Source organism: Balaenoptera musculus, chromosome 7, assembly GCF_009873245.2.
Source record: "Balaenoptera musculus isolate JJ_BM4_2016_0621 chromosome 7, mBalMus1.pri.v3, whole genome shotgun sequence".
Lineage (NCBI taxonomy): Eukaryota > Metazoa > Chordata > Mammalia > Artiodactyla > Balaenopteridae > Balaenoptera > Balaenoptera musculus.
The window spans coordinates 19450972-19471425 of NC_045791.1; the positions used below are offsets into that span (position 1 = coordinate 19450972).

Genomic DNA, 20454 nt, shown 5'->3' on the forward strand with positions numbered 1-20454 from the left:
TAGTGTATTGTTTAGCCTCCATGTGTTTGTATTTTTTACAGTTTTTTTTCCCTGTAATTGATATCTAATCTCATAGTGTTGTGGTCAGGAAAGATACTTGATATGATTTCAATTTTCTTAAGTTTACCCAAGGCTTGATTTGTGACCCAAGATATGATCTGTCCTGGAGAATGTTCTATTAGCACTTGAGAAGAAAGTGTATTCTGTTGTTTTTGGATGGAATGTCCTATAAATATCAATTAAGTCCATCTTGTTTAATATATCATTTAAAGCTTGTGTTTCCTTATTTATTTTCATTTTGGATGATCTGTCCATTGGTGAAAGTGGGGTGTTGAAGTCCCCTACTATGATTGTGTTACTGTCAATTTCCCCTTTTATGGCTGTTAGCGTTTGCCTTATGTATTGGGGTGCTCGTATGTTAGGTGCATAAATATTTACAATTGTTATATCTTCTTCTTGTATTGATCCCTTGATCATTATGTAGTGTCCTTCTTTCTCTCTTGTGAGAGTCTTTATTTTAAAGTCTATTTTGTCTGATATGAGAATTGCTACTCTAGCTTTCTTTTGATTTCCATTTGCATGGAATATCTTTTTCCACCCCTCACTTTCAGTCTGTATGTGTCCCTAGGTCTGAAGTGAGTCTCTTGTAGAGAGCATATATACGGGTTCTGTTTTTGTATCCATTCAGCCAGTCTGTGTCTTTTGGTGGGAGCATTTAACCATTTACATTTAAGGTAGTTATCGATATGTATGTTCCTATTACCATTTTCATAATGTTTTGGGTTTGTTATTATAGGTCTTTTCCTTCTCTTGCGTTTCCTGCCTAGAGAAGTTCCTTCAACATTTGTTGTAAAGCTGGTTTGGTGGTGCTGAATTCTCTTAGTCTTTGCTTATCTCTAAAGGTTTTAATTTCTCCCTTGAATCTGAAAGAGATGGTTGCTGGGTAGAGTAATCTTGGTTGTAGGTTTTTCTGTTTCATCACTTTAAATATGTCCTACCACTCCCTTCTGGCTTGCAGAGTTTCTGCTGAAAGATCAGCTGTTTACCTTATGGGGATTCCCTTGTGTGTTATTTGTTGTTTTTCCTTTGCTGCTTTTAATATTTTTTCTTTGTATTTAATTTTTGATAGTTTGCTTAATATGTGTCTTGGCGTGTTTTTCCTAGGATTTATCCTGTATGGGACTCTCTGCACTTCCTGGTATGGATTGACTATTTCTTTTCCCATATTAGGGAAGTTTTCAACTATAATCTCTCCAAATATTTTCTCAGTCCTTGTCTTTTTTTCTTCTTCTTCTGAGACCCCTATAGTTCGAATGTTGGTATGTTTAATGTTGTCCCAGAGGTCTCTGAGACTCTCCTCAATTCTTTTCATTCTTTTTTTTTTAATATGCTTTGTGGTAGTTTTTTCCACTGTTTTATCTTCCAGGTCCCTTATCCGTTCTTTTTTTTTTTTTTTTTTTTTTTTTAATAAATTTATTTATTTATTTTTGGCTGTGTTGGGTCCTCGCCTCTGTGCAAGGGCTCTCTCCAGTTGCGGCGAGCGGGGGCCACTCCTCATCGCGGTGCGCGGGCCTCTCACTGTCGCGGCCTCTCGTTGCGGAGCACAGGCTCCAGACGTGCAGGCTCAGCAGTTGTGGCTCACGGGCCCAGCCACTCCGCGGCATGTGGGATCCTCCCAGACCAGGGCTCGAACCCGCGTCCCCTGCATTGGCAGGCAGACTCTCAACCACTGCGCCACCAGGGAAGCCCCCTTATCCGTTCTTTTGCCTCATTTATTCTGCTATTGATTCCTTCTAGAGATTTCTCAATTTCATTTATTCTGTTGTTCATCATTGTTTGCTCTTTAGTTCTTTTAGGTCCTTGTTCAGCGTTTCTTATATTTTCTCCGTTCTATTTCCAAGATTTTGGATCATCTTTACTATCATTACTCTGAATTGTTTTTCAGGTAGACTGCCTATTTCCTCTTCCTTTGTTTGGCTGGTGGGTTTTTACCTTGCTCCTTCATCCGCTGTGTGTTTCTCTATCTTCTCAATTTGCTTACCTTACTGTGTTTGGGGTCTGCTTTTCACAGGCTGCAGGTTCGTAGTTCCCATTGTTTTTGGTGTTTGCCCCCAGTGGCTAAGGTTGCTGCAGTGGGTTGTATAGGCTTCCTGGTGGAGGGGACTGGAGCCTGTGTTCTGGTGGATGAGTCTGGATCTTGTCTTTCTGGTGGGCAGGACGGCATCTGGTGGTGTGTTTTGGGGTGTCTGTGACCTTATTATGATTTTAGGCAGCCTCTCTGCTAATGGGTGTGGTTGTGTTCCTGTCTTGCTAGCTGTTTAGCACTGGGTTTCCAGCACTGTAGCTTGCTGGTCGTTGAGTGGAGCTGGGTCTTAGCGTTGAGATGGAGATCTCTGGGAGAGCTTTCGCCATTTGTTATTACTTGGAGCCGGGAGGTCTCTGGTGGACCAGTGTCCTGAACTCGTCTCTCCCACCTCAGAGGCACAGGCCTGACACCTGGCGAGAGCACCAAGACCCTGTCAGCCACATGGCTCAGAAGAAAAGGGAGAAAAAAATTAAAAAATAAAGTAAATGGAGTTACTAAAATAAGAAATAAAAAAATTATTAAAAATAAAAAATTAAAAAGTAATTTAAAAAGGAAAGAAAATGAAAGAAAGAAGGAAGAGAGCACCCAAACCAAAACACAAATCCAACAATAAGTGCTAAAAACTATACTAAAAAAACAAAAACAAAAACGGACAGAGAGAACCGTAGGACAAGTGGTAAAAGCAAAGTTATACAGGCAAAATCACACAAAGAAGCATACACCTATACCCATAAAAAGAGAAAAAGGAAAAAAATATATATATCTACATTAAAAAAAAGAGAGAGCAAGCAAATCAATAAACAAATCTACCAATGATGATAAACTCTAAATACTAAACTAAGATAAACATAAAACCAGAAATAAATTAGATGCAGAAAGCAAACCCCAAGTCTACAGTTGCCCCCAGAGTCCACTGCCTCAATTTGGGTTGATTCATTGTCTATTCAGGTATTTCAGAGATGCAGGGTACATCAAGTTGATTGTGGAGATTTAATCCGCTGCTCCTGAGGCTGCTGGGAGAGATTTCCCTTTCTCTAATTTGTTCATACAGCTCCTGGGGTTCAGCTTTGGATTTGGCCCCGGCTCTGCATGTAGGTCTCCTGAGGGCGTCTGTTCCCGCCCAGACAGGATGGGTTTAAAGTAGCAGCTGATTAGGGGGCTCTGGCTCACTCAGGCCAGGGGGAGGGGGGGTACGGAATGCAGGGCGAGCCTGAGGCAGCAGAGGCCGGTGTGACATTGCAACAGCCTGAGGCCCTGTGTGTTCTCCCGGGGAAGTTGTCCCTGGATCACGGGACCCTGGTAGTGGTGGACTGCACAGGCTCCTGGGAGGGGTGGTGTGGATAGTGACCTGTGCTCGCACACAGGCTTCTTGGTGGCGGCAGCAGCAGCCTTAGCGTCTCATGCTCGTCTCTAGTGTCTGTGCTGATAGCCACGGCTCATGCCCGTCTCTGGAGCTCGTTTAGGTGGTGCTCTGAATCCCCTCTCCTCGTGCACCCCGAAACAATGGCCTCTTGTCTCTTAGGCAGGTCCAGAGTTTCTCCCGGACTCCCTCCCGGCTAGCTGTGGCGCACTAGCACCCTTCAGGCTGTGTTCACGCAGCCAACCCCAGTCCTCTCCCTGGGGTCTGACCTCTGAAGCCCGAGCCTCAGCTCCCAGCCCTCGCCCGCCCCGGCAGGTGAGCAGACAAGCCTCTCGGGCTGGTGAGTGCTGGTCGGCACCCTTCCTGTGTGCGGGAATCTCTCCGCTTTGCCCTCTGCACCCCTGTTGTTACGCTCTCCTCTGTGGCTCCGAAGCTTCCCCCCTGCCCACCCCCCTGTCCCGTCTCTGCTAGTGAAGGGGCTTCCTAGTGTGTGGAAACTTTTCCTCCTTCACAGCTCCCTCCCAGAGGTGCAGGTCCCGTCCTTATTCTTTCGTCTCTGTTTTTTCTTTTTTCTTTTGCCCTACCCAGGTACGTGGGGAGTTTCTTGCCTTTTGGGAAGTCTCAGTCTTCTGCCAGCGTTCAGTAGGTGTTCTCTAGGAGTTGTTCCACATGTAGATGTATTTCTGATGTATTTGTGGGGAGGAAGGTGATCTCCATGTCTTACTCCTCCGCCATCTTGAAGGTCTCTTTGCTCATTTTTTTTTTTTTAATTATTAGCACCTTTAATTATTATTTATTTATTTATTTATTTTGGCTGTGTTGGGTTTTCGTTTCTGTGCGAGGGCTTCCTCTAGTTGCGGCAAGCGGGGGCCACTCTTCATCATGGTGTGCGGCCCTTTCACTATCGTGGCCTCTCTTGTTGCGGAGCACAGGCTCCAGATGCGCAGGCTCAGTAGTTGTGGCTCACGGGCCCAGTTGCTCTGCAGCATGTGGGATCTTCCCAGACCAGGGCTCGAACCCGTGTCCCCTGCATTGGCAGGCAGATTCTCAACCACTGCGCCACCAGGGAAGCCCTCTTTGCTCATTTTTTAATGCAGTTGTTAAGTTGTAAGAGTTCTTTATTACATTCTAGATATTAATCTCTTACTGAGTTGGCCAAAACGTTCGTTCGGGTTTTTCCGTAAGATGTTACGGAAAAACCCGAACGAACGTTTTGGCCAACCCAATATATGATATGTAACCTGCAAATATTTTCTCCTATCCTCTTCCCTACCTTATCTCTATCCTATTTCTTCTTTCCATCCACGGTGTTCAGAGGAATTCTCCTCAACTAATACTGTTATCATGTTACAAGCCTACACAGAAGCCTTCAAAGGCTCTTCATTGCCCACAGGGTGAAGTTGAAACTCCTAGAACTGATATTCGTAGACATCCACTGTCAGATCTCTACCTTTTTTTTTCTCTATTCCCTGTAGGAAACTTCAGCTGAATTGGACTATTTGTTCCCTAAATTTGACATCCAGTTTCCCGCCCCAGATCATTATCTGTTCTTTCTTATTAGCCTTACCTTACCTGCAGACTAACAGGGATCCAGTTTTCTGAATGAATCCATTTCTGACTCATTTGGTATTTATCCACCATCTCCTTAAGTTCTGACCCATATATTGTTCTCCTTGTTTATCTTGTTCGCATATGTACTATTGAATTTATATATGTATATGTGCATGTTTATGTCTATCTGCCTTAGCTTCTAGTGGAAAGAACCAGGCTGTGGTGGATCGAATTCTAGCTTTAGTACTTAATGGTATTGTAGCCTTGGACAGGTTTTTAAATCTTTGAACCTTTTCTCATCTATAAAATAGGGTTGAAACTTATATGACAGTGTTAGGAGATTTTATGTATGCACACACACAAACATGCACATACACACATAATTACACATTAATTACTTGGCTTAGTAGACACTCATTGGGTGTAGTTCTTATCCTGAAGGGCAGGGAAGTAATCTGTACAGACATTTTAAAAATGTTTGGCGCTTCCCTGGTGGCGCAGTAGTTAAGAATCCGCCTGCCAATGCAGGGGACAGGGGTTCAAGCCCTGGTTTGGGAAGATCCCACATGCCGCGGAGCAACTAAGCCTGTGCACCACAACTACTGAGCCAGCGCTCTGGAGCCCGCGAGCCAAAACTACTGAGCCCGTGTGCTACAACTACTGAAGCTTGCGCCTAGAGCCTGTGCTCCGCAACAAGAAAAGCCACTGCAATGAGAAGCCCGTGCACCGTAACAAAGAGTAGCTCCCGCTCGCCACAACTAGAGAAAGCCCTCATGCAGTAACGAAGACCCAGTGCAGTCAAAGATAAATAAATAAAATAAATAAATAAATAGCTAGAGGTGCTGGAGAGGTGCTTGGTGTGGACCAGGGTGCCCACGCTTTGTGTGTGGTTTTGGGAAACCAGCCAGAGCCCAAGGAAGTTTCACTCTTCTTCCTAGGCCTTATTCCTGGGAGTAAGCAAGCATGTGTGTGCATTCTTCAGGAGTAGAATCTTGGTTTCTTATAGCCCTCCTATAAGTGCCACTAGTGTTCAAACCAGCTACGGAGACACATCTTCCTGGTGTTGAACCCCAGGTAGGGGGTGCTCAATATGTGGCTTGGACCACTCACTCCCCACGGAGGATCTCTGAGCCTGTGATATCCGTCTCCTCTTCTGTGTCCCCTCCTAGTGCTGCAGGTCCTGATTGCTTCTCCTCACTTTCTACCTGACTTTGTGTGGATCTTTCCTCATAGCCTTGGTTGAAGAAGAGTCTTTCTATCATTCTCCAATTTGTTTTCAATAAGAATTCCTCCTCATGTAGCTGTATTGTGATGTGTTCCTGTGGGGAGGTGAGCTCAGCATTCTCCTACTCCACCAATTGATCTCCTCCCTTGATATTATCTTTTTAATTATAGCCATCCTAGTGGATATGAATTGATGTCTCATTGTGGCTTTGATTTGCATTTTCCTAATGGCTGTTCATGTTGAACATTTTCTCATGTTATTTTAATTTATTAATTTATTTATATTTTTTGGCTGCATTGGGTCTTTGTTGCTGTGCACGGGCTTTCTCTAGTTGTGTTGAGTGGGAGCTACTCTTCGTTGCGGTGTGCAGGCTTCTCATTGCAGTGGCTTCTCTTGTTGCAGAGCACGAGCTCTAGGCGCGCGGGCTTCAGTAGTTGCAGTATGTAGGGTCAGTAGTTGTGGCTTGCGGGCTCCAGAGCACAGGCTCAGTAGTTGTGGTGCCTGGACTTCGTTGCTCTGCGGCATGTGGGATCTTCCCAGACCAGGACTTGAACCCGTGTCCCCTGCATTGGCAGGCGGATTCTTAACTGCTGCGCTACCAGGGAAGTCCCTTTCTCATGTTCTTATTGGCCATTTGTATATCTTCTTTAGAGAAATGTCTATTCAGATTCTTTGCCCATTTTTTTTCTAAAGTAGATTTATTTATTTATTTTTACTTTTTGGCTGCACTGGGCAACATGTGGGATCTTAGTTCCTGACCAGGGATCGAACCCACGCCCCCTGCAGTGGAAGCTTGGAGTCTTAAGCGCTGACCACCAGGAAAGTCCCTGCCCATTTTTAAATTGGATTGTCTTTTTATTATTCATTTGTAAATGTTTTTTATATATTCTGGATACAAGTCCCTTATGAGATACATAATTCACACATTTTTTCCCATTCGCCATGTTGCAGCATGTATTGTGGGTTGTCTTTTCACTTTCTTGATGGTGTCTATAGTTCTTGCTCTTCCATTTAGGTCTGTGATCCATTTTGAGTTAATTTTCATGCCTAGTGTAAGCATAAAGGTCCCAAGTTCTTTTTTTTGCATGCAGATATTTAGCTGTCCCAACATAGATGGCTTTTTTTTTTTTTTAAACATTGCTTTTTTTTTTTAATTTAATTTAATTAATTAATTTATTTATTTATTTAGTTATGGCTGTGTTGGATCTTCGTTTCTGTGCGAGGGCTTCCTCTAGTTGTGGCAAGCGGGGGCCACTCTTCATCGCAGTGCGCGGGCCTCTCTCTATCGCGGCCTCTCTTGTTGTGGAGCACAGGCTCCAGACGCGCAGGCTCAGTAATTGTGGCTCACGGGCCCAGTTGCTCCGCGGCATGTGGGATCTTCCCGGACCAGGGCTCGAACCCATGTCCCCTGCATTGGCAGGCAGATTCTCAACCACTGCGCCACCAGGGAAGCCCTAGATGGCTTTTTAATATTTGTATTTCAGTACTGCAAACGTTCAAAAGGATTTCCTCCATCAGTGCATGAAAACTTTCATTTTTAGCTTTATACCAAGGTTTTGTTTACCCTGGTTGCACATTGGAATCACTTGGGGAGCTTTTGAAAAATTCTAGGGTTTAGACACAACCTCAGAGATTCTGATTTAATTAGTCTATTGTGGAGCCTAGTTATCAGTATGTTTTTTAAAGCCTTGTAGTTGATTATAAAGTTTAATTAGGGTGAGAACCACAGCTCTATGCTCCTCAAAAAAAGAAATGGAAAAAGTCACTAGGTTTTATGCTTCACTATATTTTTTTCCTTTTCAATAATGTGTTGCTTTTGTCAGTAGAAGAAAAAAATTTTTAATAATTTGTTATACAGTAATTTAAACAGTTTTAGTTTTAAAATGGAAGATTATATTTTTAATGGTAGGTTGTTTATGATGTGAAATTTGATTCTGGTAACCAATAAATCTTAAAGATGGCTTATGTTTAGGTGTTACAGAAAATCTCTTAATCCAGGAAGACAGTGAGTTTATCCACCTGTGTTTGATTTATACCATTTGGAAATTAACTTCAGGAGGAGCTCAGCATGAGGACTGTGATGTACATATGTCAATTCAAGTCAGAATACCTTTAGGACTGGGTTGTGTGGTATTTCAGGTTGTTAGACTAGACCTCAGTCTATATATTCTGTGTACTTACTGAAATATTTCCAGTATATTTGGAAAATACGAGTTTCTTTGTGAATACTGATAAAGGTAATTCCTAAGATACTTATTAAGCATGTAGGCACTGTTAAGTTCTGGGCTGCAAAGAATAGACTGTAGTCTTTGCTCTTTACAGTCTAATGGAGAAATAGATATATAAGTAAGTGACTTGAATAAGAAGCCATTCTAATGATTTGAACAAGACACTGAGAATCATTACCTTTCATGGAGATAAAGCAGAGTTTCTACGGGAAATAACATTTAGGATGAGTTTTGAAGAATGAATATGTGAAAGATATGCTAAGAGAAAGTAGAGAAGAGCAGGATAAATAGTCTGTGCCTGGATGTCAAAGATAAAGCACACCTCTGAGGAAATACAAGTTGTTAGGATTGTAACACAGGGTAGGTGGAAGGTAACCGTGGGAGATAAAACAGTAAGGGGTGGGGCCGAGTCTGGGGGTTTTGTGTTTCTACCAGTCCAAGAAGTGCCTTCAGGTTTTAAGTAAAAATAAAAGACACATTCTTCATTTTCACCAAGAACTTAATTGAACAACGTATTCACCCTTTTGTTCCACTACCTTCTGCCATTTTTCAGGCAACTTCATAATTCCATCTTCCCGAAACTTTTTACCTTTTTAAGCAAAGAACCCTTCCAGGTGCCTTTTACAGTCTTCCAGGGAATTGAAATTTTTTCCATTAAGAGAATTTTATAAAGACCGAAATAAATGGAAATCCAAAGGTGCAATGTCTGGTGAATACAGCGGATGAATCAGAACTTCCCAGCCAAGCTGTAACAGTTTTCGCCTGGTCATCAGAGAAACATGCGGTCTTGCGTCATCCTGATGGAAGATTATGCATTTTCTCTTGACTCATTCTGGAGTCAAGCTGTAACAGTTTTCGCCTGGTCATCAGAGAAACATGCGGTGTTGCGTCATCCTGATGGAAGATTATGCATTTTCTCTTGACTCATTCTGGACGCTCTTTGTTGAGTGCTGCTTTCAGTTGGTCTAACGGGGAGCAATACTTGTTGGAATTAATCGCTTGATTTTCTAGAAGGAGGTCATAATAAAGGACTCCCTTCCAATCCCACCGTATACACAACATCACCTTCTTTGAATGAAGACCGGCCTTTGGTGTGGTTGGTGGTGGTTCATTTCACTTTCCCCGTGATCTCTACTGTTCCACATTGTTGTACAGTATCCACTTTTCATAGCCTGTCACAATTTATTTTAAAAACGGAACATTTTCGTTACATTTAAGTAGAGAACTGAATACGGAAATACAGTCAAGAAGTTTTTTTTTTGCTTAACTCATGTGGAACCCAAACATCAAAGCAATTCACATAACCAAGCTGGTGCAAATGATTATCAGTGCTTGATTTGGATATTTTGAGTATGTTGGCTGTCTCCCGCACTGTATAACGTTGATTGTTCTCAGTTAATGTCTTGATTTGATCTCTGTCAACTTCAACTGGTCTACCTGAACATGGAGCATCGTCCAGCGAGAAATCTCCAGCACGAAACTTCTCAAACCACTTTTGACACATTTGATCAGTCACAGCACCTTCTCCAAACACAGCACAAATCTTTTTTTTTGCATTTCAGTTGCGTTTTACCTTTCTTGAAATAATAAAGCATAATATGCCAAAAATGTTGCTTTTTTTCTTCCATCTTCAATATTAAAATGGCTACACAAAAATTCACCAATTTTGATAAGTCTTTTCTTAAATGCATGCTGATATGACAGCTGTCACATACAGTCTAACAAAATTGTTTCAAATGAAGTTAAAGACAACTAAGTGCTACTAGAGCCATCTTACAGAAAAAAACCGAATGAACCTTTTGGCCAACCCAGTAATGCCACATTTAGAGGTACTTATGATGAGCCATTTTTGTGTTATGACTTCTAATTATTTTACATGTTTATATCCCTTTTTAATGTTTTTGTTTTATGTATCATATGCATAATATATTGCTACAGTAATGCTTAATTTGTTAATAAAAATATACACATGGAGATGGATACTAAAAATCTTTTACTGATAGAATACATGATTAAACATCTCTGGAAGCCACTTATAGGTTATGGAAATCCACTTAAGTATTTTAAACAGAAGAACAATATCAGATTTATATTTTAGGAAGGTAACCATGTGGAAGAAGGATTGTAGGGTAGGGATACGGAGACCAGTAGAAAGCTATTAAAATAGTCTGGGCCTGACATTGTGAAGGGCTCAACTAAGAGAGTGACCTTTATCTTGCTGAGGTCTTTGGCCCTCCAAAGTTCTGGCTGAGAATATTTCTTAATTACCTAAAATTTATTAAGTTGAAAGATGAGTGGAAAGGATTGTTGGGTCCACATGATGATGTTTAGTGCATGTTGTTCTTACATAATTGCCATTATCTTTTCTTTTGGAAAAAGAGCATCTTCATCTCTCCCTACCTACCGCATTTTCCTCAGAAGTTTAATATTCCCCCATATCTCCTTATCTCTTTTTAAAGAGGTGTTCTATTGATGTTTTTTCTTTGTTGGGTTATAGTTTACACACAGTAAAATGGACAAAATTCAGACTTACAGTTTATTTTGACAAACGTATGTACCCATGTTACTACCATCTAAAGTAAAAAACAATTTTCATCATCCCAGAAAGATTCCTTGTTTTTCTCTCTATCCCGTAAGTAACCATAGTTCTTATTTCTTTCACTATATATTAATTCTACCCGTTTTTGAGTTTCATATAAGTGGAATCATACGCTATGCATTCTTTGTGTCTGACATTTTGCTCAACATAATATTTTAAGAATTCATCCATGTTACACATATCATTTTTTGTATCATATGACTGTACCACAGTGTGTTTATCCTTTTTCCTATTGATAACTATTTAAATTGTTGCCATTTTTTTTCTTACTATTAATAATAAAGCTGCTATGAACAATTTGGTGAACATATGCTTTGATTTTTCTTGAGTATATTCTTAGGAGCAGAATTGCTAGGTCTTGTGTTCAGTTTTATTAGAAACTGCCAAACTTTTCTAAAGTACAAGGTTGTACCATTTTATACTCTTAGCAGTATGTGAGATTTCAAGTTGCTCTACATTTTGACAGTTGGCATTGTCAGATTTTTAGTTTTAGTTATCTTACTGGGTGTGAAGTGGTATCTCATTGTGGTTTTAATTTGCATTTCGCTGTTGACTACTGATATTCAGTAGTATCTGGTAATTCATCACAGTTAACTATTTATTAGTCATTCATACCTTCTTTTGCTAAGTGTTCAAGTATTTGCTCATTAAAAAAATATTGGATTGTTTCGTTTTTAAAATTATTCTCGTACATCTTGGTTGTGAGTCTTTTGTCAGATATATGTATTTTGAGTTTTTCCATTAGTCCATGGCTTTCCTAATCATTTTCTTAATTGTGTCTTTTGGTAAGCATGTTTATTTTAGTGAAGTTCATTTTCTCAGTTTTTGATTTTATTGTTAGTGACTTTTGTGTCTTGTCAAAGGAATTTTTGCCTATTTTAAGGTTGTGAGGATATTCTGTGTTCTCTTCCATATGAATATCTACTTATTTCAGAACCATTTGTTGAAAAGACCATCCTTTCCCTACTGAATTGTAGTGGCTCCTCTGTTGTAAAATGAAGTATTAGTGTGAGTATACTTCTGGACTATCTGTTATGTTTCATTGATCTATTTTTTCTTATGCCAATACTGTACTGTCTTAATTTCTGTAGCAAAGTAAATCTTAAAATCAGGTAGTATACTTTTCATCAAAAATTATTTTAGCTATTCTAGGGTCTTTGGATTTTCATGTTTGTTTTAGAATCAGCTTGGCAGTTTTTACAAAATGCCTGCTGGGATTTTGATTAGGATTGTGTTGAAGTTATACATCAATTTGGGAGAATCGACATCTTAATGGTGTTGTGTTTTCCAATCCATGTACATGAAATATCTCTGTTTAGGTCTTTAATATCTTTTAGTAATGCTTTGAGGTATTTTTAGGTAGAGTTCTTGCTCATCTTTCATTAAGTCTTTTCACTAGATATTTGATATTTTTTTGATGTTATAAGAGTGGTATTTTTTAAAAAATTAATTTCCCAAGCGTTTGCTTGGTATATGTATATAAAAATGCACATGATTTTTGTATACTGACCTTGAATTCCACAGCTTCATAAACTCAAGTTAGTTTTAGTACTTTGTAGATTCCTTTGGATATATTATGTACATAATCATGCCATCTGTGAATGCAGACAGCTTTCTTTCTTTCTAGCCTGTGTGCTTAATTCTTTTTATTGTCTAATTAGGGCCATCAGAAGTTATTTTTGATGAATTACTAGATTAATTCTGAACTAGAGTTATCCTTTCTGGTTCTAATAGTAAATATACACCATACTGGAATTTGGTGTCAAGTGACTGTATCATAATGGAATTGAAGGAGGGAGGTTGGAGTGTTGTTTTTCAGTTAAGCTAAATTATCTTAAAAAGTTGTTTTGGATACAGAACCTGGATGCCCTCTCTATTGAATACAACCAAATCCACCTTGAGATAGCTGTTCAGTAAGGTTGACAGTAGTACCTAGAATGCAGGATTAGGGTCAGATAATGTTTCTTTGTATCATTTTAAGGGAATATTTCATAATGCCATTTGCAGCAACATGGATGGACCTAGAGATTATCATACTAAGTGAAGTAAGTCAGAAAGAAAAAGACAGATACCATATGGTATCACTTATATGTGGAATCTAAAGTATGACACAAATGAACTTACCTATGAAACAGAAACATACTCATAGACATATAGAGAACAGACTTGTGGTTGCCAAGGGGGAGGGGAGGTGTGGGAGGGTTGGACTGGGAGTTTGCGACTAGCAGATGTAAACTATTATATACAGAATGGATAAACAGCAAGGTCCTGTTGTATAGCACAGGAACTATATTCAATATTCTGTAATAAACCATAATGGAAAAGAATATGAAAAAGAATATGTATTATATAACTGAATCACTTTGCTGTACATCAGAAACTAGCACAACATTATAAATTGACTATATTTCAATTAAAAATATGGCAAAAAAAAAATTTCAGCTTTTCTGCAAGCTTGAAAGGGGGACTTATCTCTCATTTTCTGGACTTCTCCCCCCCGCCTTAGTTTTAGCTTTCACTGCTTTATTGTGGGCATTCTTCCTAGCAAACCAAGCTCTTATGTATATCATTTATTACTTATTGCAGTTTGAGACTTTTGGTACGGGCCATATATATATCTTAATTTAACACAGGTTAACCTCACCTTAAAGAAACCCAATGTATAAAAGTCATAGTTTTTGATATGTATCATACATGGTGATTATTCTCCTAATAAAAAGATTCAGAATTATAAATACCTTGCCAGGAACACATATAAAACTTAGGTACAGTCTGAAAAACACTTTTAAAAAATTCAGTAACGCAGAGAATCATTCCTTACATTTTTCCTATCTAGTTTGTGGCTATCTGTATTTGGAAGTTGCTGAGTTGGTATTTCTACCTTGTAGTGGTGGTGCTACACTGTAATGACTATCTGTAATCTCTCTCCAGTGGAAAGAATAGCTATGGGAGACTAGAGGACCTGTGGCAAAAATCCTTTTTTATGGTTATGTTGTGTAAGTAAGAGGGCTGTTTGGAACTTTAAATTAAAATATTTTCCAATGAAGAAGTTGCTGTTTAAATGAAAATATTTGAATGCCAAAGCTTGATAAAGAAGCTTGCAGAACCTGTTAAGCAAATAAGTACTACAGATGCCATGTGACCTAAATTTATTTTACAAATTTGCTTTTTTTTTTTCTGAAGCAATTTATGATATCCAGTAATTCTGTGTACCACATAGTGATGTTATTAGATTTGAGATTTTTATAATAAAAATATATTTTATTGTCATGTATTTTTTTCTAATTTTTAAAATTTATGAAATTTAACTATTTTCAGTTAAAAGCTACTCAGAGATTCTGCTGTTGGTAGAGAAGGTGCTGGGGTTTTTTTGGTGTGTGAAGAGGCATGGGATTTACTGTATATTCATGATTTTATATAGAGACTCATCTTACAAAAATTACTTGAAAATTACAATTTTGTAAGTCACTTGATAGTTAATATTCTAGGGGAATTTTCTTCTAAAGAAATACTGTGATAAATAGTTTATAAAATAATTTCCTCTTTGTTTATTCACTTACATATTTTTCCTTTTCCTTTTATTATGGGGAGGATAAATTTAGGATCGAACTTTTAGATTAATGGGCAGAAAAAGGGAAAAAAGATCTGTGGTTAATAAACCTAAAGGTAACTATTGAATACCATAAGGTAGATGTTTTTCCTTTTTTTTTTTGTTTTTGTTAAATACAGGGTATATTTACTTCTGGCACATGGGAAGAGAAATCAGATGAGATTTCCTTTGCTGATTTCAAGTTCTCAATCACTCATCATTATCTTGTACAAGAATCCCCTGATAAAGAAGGAAAGGATGAAGTATTAGAAGGTAAGTTTGTACTACATATTTTTAAACTCTTGTAAGAGTGATTATAATTTTGAATTATGAATTTAGTTCTCTTAATTAAGTAGTATCCTCTGGAGATGTTTTACATATGCAGAGTCGTTTCACCACATCTGAAATAGAGTATGATCTTTGCATTTATTTTAAAATTAATTAAATCACATATTTATTGAGTGCCTGAGATGTGCTCGGTACTCTGCTAAGCCCAACTGAAAAAAATTTACATTCCAGTAGGGGAGATAAGGTCTGTAAGTAAGTAACAATAATAAGAGGTAAAAAGTGGTAAGTGCCATCCCAAAGCACAAAGTCTTACTGGAGTTCAGAATAGGAAAGATCACTTTTAGTCCAGAGAGATCAGAGAAGATGTTATAGAGAATTAAGTAACTAAGCTGGGCTTTGAAGAATTAAAAAAAAGTTATTTATTGATTAGTCAGCGTCATGTTTTGGATATACCCCAGACTTCGGAGTCAGATCAAGTGGATTAAAATTCTGGTTTTTCTACTTACTAGTTACTTGACCTTTCTAAATTTGACTGATCTCATTTGTAAAATGGAGTAATACTACCTGGAGGGTTAATGGGAGGATTTAATAAGATACTGTACATAAGTACCTATCTCATGATTACTAATGTTACCAGGCTCTTGTATAAGCATTGCAATTAGTATTCAAGTTAGCAAACATCATTTGCAGCTTAATAAAGGATTTTAAGAGTTTGTTTCTTCCCCAAAAAGGCATATATTTTATTTGCTGGGCGTAATTTATGAACTTGCAAAGGCAACTTGATTTTATATTATCAATCATTTTAAGAGAAAGATCCATTTTAAGAGAGTTGATTTTAATATAATAATCTCATAATGTATTGCTGACTTGAAATGCTGTAACTTCTAATTCTGAATTAATATTTCAATTTTATTAAATTTTGTATTGCCTATTTTTTTTTTCTTCTAAGAAGTACCTTTCTCAGTACCTGGCCTATGTTAGGTACTCAGTAAATAGTGCTTACAGTTGTTAATAGGTCACATCATCCAAAGTCTTTGTTTTGTAATATGCTAGCGTAAAACAGTGAGTGAGCAAGGTATTAAAATATGAATTTTGAATCTGTTGGTCAAATACTCTTCTTCATTCACTCATAAAGTAAATATGCAGAATGTGTGTTAAAGTTTTTCTGGTCAAAACAGATTATCATTTCTAAGTGTAGGTCTGAAATATTTGTGCGTTTTCTTGTATAGGAATAAAATTATATTACCTTTTCTGTTGTATATATTATTTTCACAAACAAAACAGTTAGATAGCATCTGCATTTAGATTCATAAACTAGGACAGATAATTTGACTGTGTATATACATGTTTAAGATAGTTATACAGCAAAATAAAATTATTAAACCAGAATATGAATAGATATACTTTAGGAATAAGGGGAAGAGGGAAATATATGCAACTGGTGGAAAGTCTGATTATAGCCCAGAGATTTCCGGGTACAACATTCTGCTGATTAATGAAGGAACCTGTTCAAGGTAGAGAAATCTTAAGTGCTGTTAATTTGAAGAAAGATCATATATCAAGGAAAAGCTGTTGCAAGTAAGGAGGCTTAGAATCAGTGTTTCTGAGATGAATAGACGAAGGAGACTGTGGTATGATGAGAGAAGGTGAATGGATTTAAGGTAGTTAAGGCATTATTGCTGTGTGTGTGTATGTATTGGGCAGTTTTAATTTGGTTGTGATTGAAGCTGTAACTAATGGTAGAAGTTACAAGCAAACCATCAACTCAGTTAATTTGGAGATACATGTTTAAAACTATTATCAGAGGTCAGAAGATCTGAACACTGGTCTTTTATTTATTGGAGTTGCTTATTGCTTTAATTAGAGCATCAAGTCATTAGTGTTCTCCTATTTATTCTTTTTTCAAATTAACAAAATACAAATTTGCTCAGCAAGTATAGCTATACAGCAAAAGGAAATTGTTTTTTTTTTTTTGGCTGCACAGTGTGGCATGCGGGATCTTCCCTGACCAGGGATCGAACCTACGCCCCCCCACAGTGGAAGTGCGGAGTCCTAACCACTGGACCTCCAGGGAGGTTCCAGGAAATATTTTTATAAACATTATTCTTTATGCTTTGAATTTATTATGCATTTACGAGTGTAAGTAATGATCATTGATGTTAGTATCTTATTATGGATAGTAATGCAAATACTTACAGATATATGGGTTATAAAGGAGAAGCTGCGTAGTGGTTTTACAAGAATATTTAAGACGGCCAGGGGTGAGCAAAGGCTAGCCATGGGAGGTGGTATAGAGTTGACAGACTTCTAAGTATAATTTTGAAGAAAAGTAAAGACAAGGGCAGGCCAAGAAGAACAAATAAAGCAAGGTTTTCTAGTAAGGAATGAGAAATTGTTTGAATCATGATTTAGAAGAATGGAAAATATAAACATGGGAATGATATATATCAATATATATTTTTTTATGGACTGGCTTCTTTTTTTTTTAAAGAAAAGGGAGAGAGCAAGAGAGACACTGGTCTTCCTCCAAAGCTTACAGTTAGCCTTAGATATAAACGTTAAGCAGTCACAAAACTACATGGACTAGCAAGACATGTCATAGAATGATTTGTTTAAATCATATGATAAAATTCTGCCTTAGAATGAACATACTCACTTTTTAATTATCAAATATTTCTGTAGATGTTATTCCACAATCTATGCAAGATTTGCTGTGTATGAATAATGACTTTCCTCCCAGAGCACATTGCCTCGTAAGATGGTAAGTATACATTTTACTCAGATAACTTTTAGTATGTATGTCGGGAAGGCCCCATGACTGACTCCAGGTTTGATGATTTGCTAGGAGTTCACACTGGGCTCAGCATGTAGTTGCTCTTATTGCTAGGATTTCTTACAGTGACAGCATGCAAAGCAAAATCAGCAAAGGGAAAAGGTGCCTTAGGCGAAGTTTGGAGGAAGTGCAAGTGTTTAAGAGTCCTTTCCTAATGGAGTCACAGAGGACATATTCAGTTCCTTTTGCAACAAGTTGTGACAACACATGAAACATTTTCTACCAGAGAAGCTTGTTAAAGCCTCAGCTCTCAGGTTTTTATTTAGGGGCTGGTTACGCAGGCACCCTCTGACTGTTACATAACAAAATTTCAGACTCCTAAAAGGAAAGCAGGTGTTCAGCATAAACCACTTTGTTTGTACGAACAGTTTAGGCACAGTAATTCTTATCATTTAGGGAAAATGGTGAGACCCCCTCCACAAATCCAGGTTCCCAGGTTCCAGCCAGCGGGCAGCCTTACAAGTAGGCCTTTCTGAGGATAGCAGTCATAGTCCTGCTCTTAAATCCTTTCTGAACAGTATGTGTTGTAATCTAGGTTGTACCTAACTGTAATTCTGATGACTAGCATAGAACGCTTAAATATCATAGGAAACGTAATACATATTGCTGAAAATTGAATTGACATAAAATGCTGATCTCAAATAGTTATGTGATAACATCAAAACTCTCTTACGTCTTTTAATCTTTCTAAAGGTCTTTTAATTTTTTTCAATTATTCTCAGCATCTCTTTATTTTGGAGAGGTTGGTATTAAAACATACTACCATCAAAATGGCCCAAGTATGAGTATATGGTCAAGGAAGGAGACCTAGTTGAAGGAAATTTATATGCTGGTTTTAATTTATTCTGTTGGTGTGAGTTGGTCTTTTGATTTTTTTTATTAAAGAATTTCTAAGGAAGGGGAAAATGATAATATCTGTGTTTGTTTCTTCTTCGTTCCATTGTGATTACTATATCAAGTAGATTATGTAGCACTAAAAAGAAGAAAACTGTTTGCAAGTGCAATAAACTGGTTAAGGTTTCATAAATAGTCTTGTTATTTTAATGTGATCTTTTAAAAACTGTGAACTTAACTACAAAAGGAATTTAATGAATAAATTACCCATTTAATTTAATCCATCTAGATTCTTTTATCTTTTAAAATGTGAATACATACATTTAACATGACAAAATATGTCAGAAGGCAGCTTGTATCATAGAGCATGCATTTATGTGCATTCATTCATTCAGCATTAATTGACCATCTACTGTTTGGCCAGACACTGAATTAGACAAACTAATGTTTAATTTCTAGCTCAAGTACTTATTATCTCAGCAACTTTGGGCAAGTTATTTAATTTCTCTGATTTGGTTTCTGCATTGGTAAAGTAAGAATAATAAATAATATGTACCTTTGAGAGTAATTGTGAGGATTTCACAAGATAATGACACATAGTACATATATCAAAATCTCACTGCTGTTATATAATTTCTGTTCAGCTTTTTAATATATATTTCAAAAAAGTATATTTGACACATAGTCCATAGTTAAATATTCATTGAATAAATACATGAAACCTTTCTATGTATGAAATTAATAAATCACTTGTTAGTGATTTCTTTATTAACGAAAGTCATTTGTTAGTTTTTTAAAAATAAATTTATTTATTTTATTTATTTATTTTTGGCTGTGTTGGGTCTTTGTTGCGCGCGGCCTTTCTCTAGTTGCGGCGAGTGGGGGCTGCTCTTTATTGCAGTGCACAGGCTTCTAATTGTGCTGGCCTCTCTTGTTGCGGAGCACGGGCTCTAGGCGCGTGGGCTCAGTAGTTGTGGCTTGCGGACTCTAGAGCGCAGGCTCGGTAGTTGTGGCGCACGGGCTTAGTTGCTCTGCAGCATGTGGGATCTTCCTAGACCAGGGCTTGAACCCGTGTCTGCTGCATTGGTAGGCGGATTCTTAACCACAGTGCCACCAGGGAGCTCCCAGTAGTTTTTTTTTTTAATGTTCCCATTTACTTTTTAAAAATTTTACTTTTAAAATTAGCATACGGTAAATTGACTTTTTTGTTTTGATGAACAGTTCACTGAACTTTAACACATGTATAGGTTTTTTTTAAATTGCTCCCACAGTCAGAATATAGAGCAGTTCTGTAACCTCCCCCAAACTCCTCTTCTCTGTTATGATGCTGCCAGTCACTGATATGTTCTCAGTCACTATAGTTTTGTCGTTTCAGGAGTGTCGTAGAGATGGACTCAAATAGTAACCATGTGAGACTGGCTTCTTTCCCTCAGCATAATGCTTTTGAGATCCTTTGAAGTAATTTTTTGTCAGTAGTTTTTTCCTTTTTATTGCTGAGTAGTATTCTGTTTTAAGGATATACCACAGTTTAATCATTCACCTGTTGAGGGGTAGTAGGATTGTTTCTAAGATTGGACATTTATGAATAGAGCTGCTGTAAATATTTTTGTGTAGATCTTTTATATGAAAATATATTTTCAGTTTACTTGGGTAGATATCTTGGGTGGGATTAAGTAGTAGTAGTAGTCATATGGTGAGTGTATATTTAACTTTATAAGAAACAGCCAAACTGAGTTCCAGAGTGACTGTACCATTTTGCATTCCCACCAACAATATATGAGAGTTTCAGTTGCTCTATATCCACAGTAGTACTTGGTGTCAGTTCTTTTAGTTTTAGCCATTCTAATAGGTATGTTGTGAT

General features: G+C 37.8%; 1 protein-coding gene across 2 annotated transcripts in view; it reads left to right on the forward strand.

Moving 5' to 3' along the window:
• Positions 1 to 20454, forward strand: part of RAB3GAP1 (RAB3 GTPase activating protein catalytic subunit 1) — a 123812-nt gene that overhangs the window by 29872 nt on the left and 73486 nt on the right. For both annotated transcript variants that reach the window (XM_036858080.1, XM_036858081.1), the window contains exons 4-5: positions 14779 to 14911; positions 17609 to 17687. In XM_036858080.1, the coding sequence (XP_036713975.1) occupies positions 14779 to 14911; positions 17609 to 17687 (212 nt within the window). The remainder of the gene's footprint in view (positions 1 to 14778; positions 14912 to 17608; positions 17688 to 20454) is intronic.